The 9493-nt window shown below is 37.5% G+C and overlaps 1 protein-coding gene across 2 annotated transcripts in view; it reads left to right on the forward strand.

Moving 5' to 3' along the window:
* Positions 1–9493, forward strand: part of LOC117167118 (patched domain-containing protein 3) — a 318852-nt gene that overhangs the window by 247530 nt on the left and 61829 nt on the right. For both annotated transcript variants that reach the window (XM_033351778.1, XM_033351779.1), the window contains exons 6-7: positions 6998–7198; positions 7358–7489. In XM_033351778.1, the coding sequence (XP_033207669.1) occupies positions 6998–7198; positions 7358–7489 (333 nt within the window). The remainder of the gene's footprint in view (positions 1–6997; positions 7199–7357; positions 7490–9493) is intronic.

Here is a 9493-nt window from a genome sequence, read left to right on the forward strand (position 1 = left end):
GCTCTTCTTAATATTTTGACACCAAAATCATGTCGATACACCTTACCGACTGCGAGTAAAGCCACCCACGCTTTAACTTGACAGACTGTATCTATAGAAGGGGATCCATTCTTTTAAGGGTCCTAGGTTTAGGGCAAGTTGTTGATGTATAATGCCCGCTACATCATTATGTCTGTGCGTATATTCTCTCTGAGCCATTACGCAACAGCCATCAATAATGTGCTCGATGGATTCGTTGGTATCTCCACATAATCGGTACCGGTCAACCACGTCTTGATGTAACACGTGTTTGCGACAACTCCTGGTGCTGACAACGTTATCATGTATTGAAATGACGAATCCTTCCTTCTCTGGATACAGAATACCCTTCCTTAGCCAAATATTGGGTGCCTCACTATCCACTTCATGTTGATCTAACATTTTGGGGTGCTCGCCGTGGATAGCTTTCTGCCTCTATTGTATTTTTGATTTCTCTATAGCTTCTGCTCTGATATTCAAGGCCCCATCTGAGGACAAATTCAAGGGCGTGCAGTCAAGATCCGCTTTGAAGGTGGCGCTGTAAAGCGCAACATTTTGTTTGCTGTTAAAATAGGCTCGAAACTGTATAATTTGTGGCTCACACTGTTTTTTGACATCTACAACGTCCCTGCCCCCTAAATGTCATGGTAGGACTACCCTTTCAATCACTGAATTTCTGTGGTGCATTCGGTTCTTCGCCATGTCTACGCGAGCAATTCTGTTTAACTTTTCAAGGTTGATGTTAGACTATTTTATGAGCCCGAAGGAGTACGTGGGGACAGGGATGGCATATGTGTTGATCGCCCTGATTTTGTTGGCCGAGTTGATAAAACTCTTCATAATTAATCTGAGTCTCGTACTGAAGGCAGTCGTTAGGCTTGTCTGAACTATTGTATGTTGAATACCCGTAGATTCAAGAATACCCAGATATTTATATGATTCGCCTGCAGCCATTGCCTCGATGTCATTTTCGAACTCGTTCTCTAACTCTGCGGTCCCTAATTCCCCTCTGATTAAATGCACTGTTCTACATTATGCTCTGTTCTACAGCTTCAGGTCATCCATGTAAAGAAGATGGGTCACTTGATGACCATCCTCATTATCATTAAATCTGAACCCATGAGACATGCTGTTTAGTGTTTTGTTCGACGGATTCAACGCTAAACAGAACCATAATGCGCTGAAGAAGTCTCCTTGAAATATGCCCTTCGTAAAGCGTATTAATTTAGTTATTCTGGATTGTCCATGATCAAAACACTTGATTCTTATACCCCAGAGCCTCATCGCATGGCTTAGAAAGTCAATGTAGTCAATGTATGCCATGTGTAAGTTCCTTTGATGCTTACGAGTTTGAGTCTTGGCAACAGCGTCTATGGTCACTAGATCTTTATAGTCTCGTGAGTTTTTACAACATCCTTTTTGTTCTTCTGTAAGAATGCCATTCTCGTCGCAATGAGAATATACCTTATGTGCAATGATAGCTGTAAGATATTTATAAATTGTTGGAAGACAGGCTATCGGTCGAAAGTCAGATGGATTTTGATCGTCTGGTTTTTTTGGTATCATATACGTAGTATCTTCGAGCATAAAACCTGGCATCAGATCTGGGTGTTCAATGATCTTCTGAAAATATCTTGTTAACGCAAGATGCACACTCGTCAGGTACTTCTACCAGAAGTTGTGCACCATGTCCGGACTTGTAGCTTTCCAATTACTTGCCCTTTTCAAGACCGCTGAAACATCCAAAGATGTGATGTTATTCAAATGCATTTCAGGGCTATTGCTTGCCCTTGCTTCCTCTAGTTTGAACCACGCAGTTTCCAAATTGCATCTTTTCATTTTTCCCCAAAAACCCGACCAGTAGTTGGTCATATCTTCCAATTGACGGACTTCAGTTCCTTGGTGGTTATTTGGCATTATTCTCAGTTCGCGATAGAACCTTCTTTCATCTGTCTGAAAGTTTTGATTTTGTTGCCTTCGTTCATTACTTTTCTTGTACCAACGCAGTCTCGCAGTGAGAACATCAAGTCTCTGTCGTTGGGAGTCTATAATCTCAACCAATATTGCTGGTGTTAATGTCTGCATGTGATGAGGGTGGATGATTTTAGTAACATGGTTCATCAGCTTTCTGGTTCTATTTCCTTTTTATATTGAGTTAATCGACCCAATTTGCACCTTACTTTGCTGACATCCATATACAACCTGATCTTCCATGGTGGATCTCGATCCTTTGCTGGCACAAAAACTGCATTTGCTGGCCTAGTTTTCCGGCCCAACGTTCTAATGGTTGCCACAGCTGCACAGTATACAAGAGTTTGCACCTGTAACGCAGTTTGTGCTACATTCAAATACGCAGGTAAAACCTTGCTGTCGAGATATGCTCTTAGTGCATGTAGATCATTTGTGATGTTGATTTTGGGCACAGAATGCCTTAGTGTTGGTTGTACATATCTGAACTCTAGTAAAGCATGACCAAATTTCCTTTCCAGGTGCTGTAGTTCTTCTGAGATTTCCCTATCCACATCATCGTTAGTAATGTCCGGATGTGGTTCTAATGGATCCGGTGCATGATGTTTATTATCCCTAGCACCTATGCCTTCAGCATTGATCAATTCTTCGTTATGCACAACTTGCAAGGCGAGCTCATTAATAGGAAGCTGCTGTTCCACTTCCATTTTGATAGCAGCTATTTCAAAAGCCGAAAGCAGTCTGTTTACAGATATTGAGCGTTTTTGATCTTCCAGATGCTGCTAATTTATTTTTGTGGCTAGCTCTGGATATTTAAGTAAGGAGAGTGTATATTAGGATACTTTGCAGCAAATTTTGTTTTTAAATTGTATCCTTTTTCCATTTTTGTTTCAAACTTCGCACTTTCGTAATAGAGATTCCTCTTTTATTGAGGTATCCAAATTGATGCTCTCCCACGGTATTTCTGTCGAGGTGATTGGCTGCAAATAGCTAGCGCTAGGCAAAGCATCCTCAGCAGGCACAGTTGATGTTCCACTGCTTTCCGTTTGTCTCAGATGTTCTTGCTGGCCAGCTGCTTGATTAGTGAGATCTGCCTGACCATCTCACAGCTTACCATCGCCACCGTCCCGCATGCTGTGGCCCCCAGCTGTGGCTCCAAGGGCGCCCAGACGATCTTCCAGAAGCGAAAAGGTTTTAAAATCTTCAATATTTTTCCATTTTTCATTGATGGGCTTTGGTAATCTACTTAGTCCCTCTCCTCTTCGTTATTAGCCTATTTGGCATGGGGAACCCTGTCGATAGCAATGCTACCGCCAACATTACCGTCAAAGTCATGAGAGGAGAGCTCAAGTCCTACCGCTACATCAATGCGGATCACCTTCGGTAGGGTGAACACCTTCGGAAGGGGGAACACCTTCGGTAGGGGGAACAACTTCGGTCTATTATTATTAATGTCAATGATTATTATTATTATTATTATTATGTATTTTACATGGATGATATTAAGATCTATCCTAAAAATAAAGAGCAACTACATCTAGCTCTAGAGATTATCGAAGGACACGCTAAGGAAATTGGAATGGAATTTGGGTCAGAAAAATGCGCCGAGATTTATTTGAAGCGTTATACGACACTTTTGCAATGGAAAGACTTATACATACCTTCTCGTGCCACAGCGCCACATTCATGATGTGACACCTATAAACGATACTCTCCGAAGCATATACGCCGTCGGGGCGGTCGTGAAATATTTGATCTAGAATGTCTTCACAACAGGATTATTTCGGATACAGAACATAGATTCGCAATTGGAAGAGACCCTCTTTTTGAAGTGGTCAGGAAGCATGAAGCAGTGGGCAAAGTAGCGTTTCTGTACAAAGTAGCGGAGGAGGATGCTGAAACTTAAATGCAAGCCTTCACTGGTTAATATCCTGAAAAGCATCCCTGCGTGTCAAGAATATGCTAAAACACTTGTAAGTGAAATGTAGAAGGTGGTCGTCCTTGGGTTGCTCCGTGTCCTTAGGGCGCACTAGATATTTGCCGGATCGTCGTGTTGATTTTGTCAGAGACTGTAACCACCTATCTGACGGTCGTGAGATGTGGTTATGGCTAAAATTTTACCACGGTTTCGCTGGGAACGGATGCAGTCTTTCAGATTAGCACCCGCTCCCGGGCGGGTTATTCTTATGACAAACTTTTAATTACACACACACACACATGACCCATTTAATCTGTAATCCCATATATCTTCTAAAATACTTAATCTACGAAGAAATGGTTCTGACAAGGATTTACCAGGACCGAGGAGGACATTTGTCTGTGCCATCAATTTTGACCTTGAGGTCAATTTCCAAGGTCAAATTGAAGTAAGACCCTTCTCTTGAATGAGTACTCCTCTTTATAACTGCGGATATGAAAAGAGCGGAAAATTTTATGTCAAAAATGACCTGTGGAGAAATGGTTTTTGTGACCTTAAAAAGGTAGAAAATTGACGTCCAATGTCTGAGAAACGACCAGATGCCCTTTTTCTGAATTGTCTTGGTTTTTCGGGGTAAAGATATGTTCAAGATGCTTCACAAATGTCGATGAAATGTTAAGGTGTACATCACCTTGACCATAATGGCCTTCAGGTCAATTTTCAAGGTCACCTGAAGATCGAACATCAATCATCACCTGATTTATTTTTATAGGGTTATATTACAAATGTAGTTTTTTTCTCAGCGATGCACAACAAGAGAAGATCTGATGGAAAGGATTCGGGTAGCTTTCGGAGCCATCTCTCGAGAAACTTTGCTGAAAACTGTGGACAGTTTTGACAGACGTCTACGTTTCTGTCTTGAAGCCAATAGAGAGCACTTTGAACGAAAGAGAGGCAAGGGGAATTCACGACAAGGAAGCACCCCAAAGGAATCAGAACTTACTAGGCCTACGCCCTTGTTTCTGGGTAACGCTCAAAGTAAGGACATAGTGTCTTTTTTTGTTACTAGTAACTAGTTACTAGTAACAACAGTAGACTCTATGACACATCTCGTTTGCCGATTTCTCTTTCGTTCGCTTGCCGTCACTCGTTGTCTCATGTCACGCACACGTAAACGTGGCCGGCTCCGCCTACTGCGCAGTGATTCCAATTTTTGTATGTTGAGATACTGCGTTGGCCCGGCGCAGCGACTCTCATTGGTCGCTATTGGCGCGTGATTCAAACCGGCATAATTAACAATGATTGAAATTAAAATAGATTATGATTGTAAATTGTCCATTAATATCAGAAAAAAAGTAATTTGTGGTGTAAGGTTAGAAAAAATACCAATGCCTATATTTGGTAAACAATAGTACATTTTGATTGAATTTAAAAGATGAATTTATATTTCATTGACAAAGGTTTTTGAAGAACAAAAATGTTTATTTAAGTAGCCATGTGTACAAATTGGTACAAATTGGTACGAATTTGAACCATTGGTACAAATAGCTGCATGTTTTAGTACCAATACACACTGAATGGACTTTTTGTTATCAGAAATGAAGATTTTTCTTCCTTTTTTCTCATTATGAGCGTCATTATTTGGCTTCTCTGAATTAAAAATAACTATTCTGAGCTGAAAACGTTATTTTCAGGTATTTAACTAGTATTATTGTTTTTTGCATTGGCAATTTTGACATCAAATTATGTGAATATTCATACATATTATATTAAATGTTAGAAATATATTTATTTAAAAATTGGTTGGTGAAATCAAAGTTAGTCTTTGGAACTAAAAAAAACTATTAATGATAAAAAATGTACGAGTTATTATCTTGCTCTTATCTTAAATCACAATTTACGTAATTTCTGATATTAATGTGCAATTTATGATAAGTACATATTTTTATTTTAATAATTGGTAATTATCCTTGGTTTCAATTGTGCGCCAAAAGCGAGCAATGACGGCCGCTGCATCGGGCAAGCGCAGTAGCTAAACATGCCAAAGTTGGGATCACAGCTACTGCACCGAACGCGGCTTGACGCAGGAGAGAGGGTTATCTGACATTTTCTGTTCGCTTCCTCTACAGCTCCGAAAACGAGAAGTGTCGTAGAGTCTACTATACATAGTCACAGTTTTCACATCTTTTCCGAAATGATTCTTACTATCCGGATGTGTTGGGGGGGGGGGGGGGGGGGGGGGGGGGGGGTGATAACAATCCACAGCCTGAAGTCTACAAAAAAATTCATCCGGGCACAGAGTTCAATCTAAGAAAAATCGTCTGGACCTTCAAGTGATTTTGAAAATTGACCTGAAGGTCATGATGGTCAAAGCGAGGTACACCGTAACATTTCATCGACTTTTGTGAAGCATCTTGAACGTTTGTTTACCCCGAAAAACCAAGGCAATTCAGAAAAAGGGCATCTGGTCGTTGCTCAGGCATTTGACCTTAATTCGTATTTAAAAAAAGAGTCTAACCTCCATTTGACCTTGAAAATTGACCTCAAGATCAAAATTGATGGTACAGTCAAATGTCCACCTCGGTCCTGGTTAACCTGTGTGTGAATTGCCGATATATACCGGTATAAATATATACGTACAATATAATTCATTCGATTCATTGTTTAATAATTCGCAATCTTACAGTTTCTATTGAAATTATAAATATTTGGAGGAAGATGTAATAATTTAAGGAAAACGTTAGTTCACTTACAGTCAAAATTTTTCAATTTACGAGGATCAATAAATATGAATAGAAAACTAAATCGTGCTGATTCCTTTTCCTATCTTTTAAGTTATTACTTAATTATTTTTGTACCGAAATTGTTCCAAAGTGTGCGTTTCCGGAAGTCGTCTGATCTGATTTGATGTTTACTTTAAAGAACTAGTTCATCAAATTGGTTTATTATTTTCATCATTTTCCTATTATTTCTTAATGATTCCGAAATCATTTTTTGAAGTCTTTAATTAAAACATTCAAAAACTTTACAACATTCGATACAAAAATGTATTTTTATCAATTGCTTGGAAGAATCTGTCATTTTTTATTTCAGGAATTGGTATTGACGATACATTTGTGATGCTGGCAGCATGGAGAAGAACAGACTTTGCGAGTCCAGTGCCATTAAGAATGGCTCAGACTTTGAGCGAAGCTGCAGTTTCCATCACCATCACATCCGTAACTGACATGGTTTCCTTTTTCATTGGAATCTACACACCATTTCCATCAATTCAAATATTCTGCACTTATTCAGGTAAGCGTCAAACTATTGCCAATTTTTTCTTTTTTTATGAGAATGAAGGTAACAAAATTTTTTACAAATTCTGTAATTATTTTTTAATTCAAATTTACTACCCAACTTCCTTTCCAAGAAGATCATTTGCATTGCTTAATTTGTTATAACGTCTCACAGGTTTCGCGGTAGTCTTCACATTCCTCTTTCACTTGACCTTCTTCAGTGGATGCCTTGCAATAAGTGGATACTGCGAGCAGAAAAATCTGCATAGTGTCGTTTGTTGCAAAGTCCAGCCACTTTCAAAATCGAGTAAGTATTTTAATTTACTTTTACTTCAATGAACTCATTTTTTCCTTTCACATTTTTTCTTATTAGCTTTATATTGCTAGTAATCTTTGACATAAAACATCATTATTCTATAGATTTAATAATATAACATTCAGGGAAATTGTTCAGATTCTTTGCATGTAGAGACCAGGGGAGAATGGACTACGAAGTAACATTTTCACACTTGTGCAGGAAGCTTATATAGCTCATATATTTGAGTTAAAATTGTAGTTATTTTTGTTAATTCTAAAGGGGTCAAAGTAGAACAGCTTTTGCATTTGTGATGTTTGTATCCATCCTAATAAGCGTAAAGTAAAACTTGTGGTTGCATGTAGTAGTGCACGGAACGGCGATATATCTTACGAATTAAAGCCATGTGGCGAGTGGGTCACGTGACTAGATTCCTACCTTACCCTCACTTTTTTTGTTTCCCAACTTATTTTCCCACGAAGCTCCAAATCGAGTTGAAAATTTGGGATAATAAATAAGAAGCCATAAAAAAGGTGGGCCTGGCCCTGAATTTTAATAATTATGAAAAAAGCAAAAAATAAATTATTTACAACAAAAAACTTTTTTCATCATTATACAAATTTATGACCAGACCCACCATTCTTAGTGCTTCTTGTTTAGTATCCCAAATTTTCAACTCGATGTGGCGTTTCGTGTGAAAATAAGTTGGGAAATAAAAAAGTGAATAATAATTAACCAATAATAAAATAACGATTCATTTTTATATTTTTCACTCAAATTTGACCTTTTATAATTCTTTCTCTTCATATTTTACCGTTTTCTAATATACAGGGGCCTGAAGTTTTGACTTTTTTACGCGTTCCTTCACCTTTACGTTAGTGTAACTTCTTTTGGAATGATCCGATTGGACTTTTATTATTGTGCTTTGAACAGATCTTTTCATGTACTTTAAGACTATTAAAACGATATATTTTTATTATGATTATTTTTTTCTAATAAAAATTGGAATGGATTAAAAAAAACAATATTTAACAAAAATTCCATTTAAAAAAAATTCTTTTATACTCTTTGAAATCATGTAGAATAAAAAGTAGGCCGGAAATGTTTTGTTGGTCAAATTTAGATTTATACGCTCAAGAGTACCACATTATACTTCTACGGCGCTCGGGCACGAAAACTGTCAGGACTAATATGCCTGAAAATGATATCTAACTTTTTTTAGGTAATTATCAGTGCAGAAATATATAAATTACATTATATATTTGAGTACAAAAAAGCTATTTTTTGAAATAGAAATTTTTTTAATATGTTTTTTTTTTCAAAAATCAACTTCAATTTAGATTTCCAAACAAAAAATAATAATTAAGGAAATATATCGTTATAATAGTCTTAAAGTACATGAAAGAGAATGTCCAAACCAAAATAATAAAAGTCGAATCAGATCGTTCCTGTATATTGGCAAACGGTTAATAAATCAACATATTATTTGGTGAATTGATGTAAATCCACTAGGACTATAATTCAGCCAAGTTTCAACCCGATCTAAAGAAAAATTAATTTTAGGTGGGAATACTTGACGTATTCTGCCCCATATACCACCTTTGAAAACATACTGGACATAATAGTCAATTTTCATTGTCTATAACCATCTTAGAGATGGGGTACGAAGTTTCTGCATCTTTCGAAAATCCTCCAAAGATTTTCAAAAGAATATGCAGAAAAGATCGAGAAATTACTTGACAATCTATTGCACTTAATCGTTTTTCTCAGAACAATGGAACATTCTCTGCATCTGCTCATTGTTGCCGGATTATGCTTGAAGCAGCCAGAACTCAGGTATACTCTTGTACTTCGAATTATCGAAACTATAAACTCTCTCGGGACATCAAATTTTATTCAAATTGAGGAGAAATTGTTAAACTCTTAGTAGTTTTAAATTATTGAAACAATTTTCATTCAAAAATTAAAAATGACCTGTTTTCTAAGAGCCAATTTGTTTGCGGAGTCCAACTAAGA

The sequence above is a fragment of the Belonocnema kinseyi genome, chromosome 2 (genome assembly GCF_010883055.1).
Source record: "Belonocnema kinseyi isolate 2016_QV_RU_SX_M_011 chromosome 2, B_treatae_v1, whole genome shotgun sequence".
Lineage (NCBI taxonomy): Eukaryota > Metazoa > Arthropoda > Insecta > Hymenoptera > Cynipidae > Belonocnema > Belonocnema kinseyi.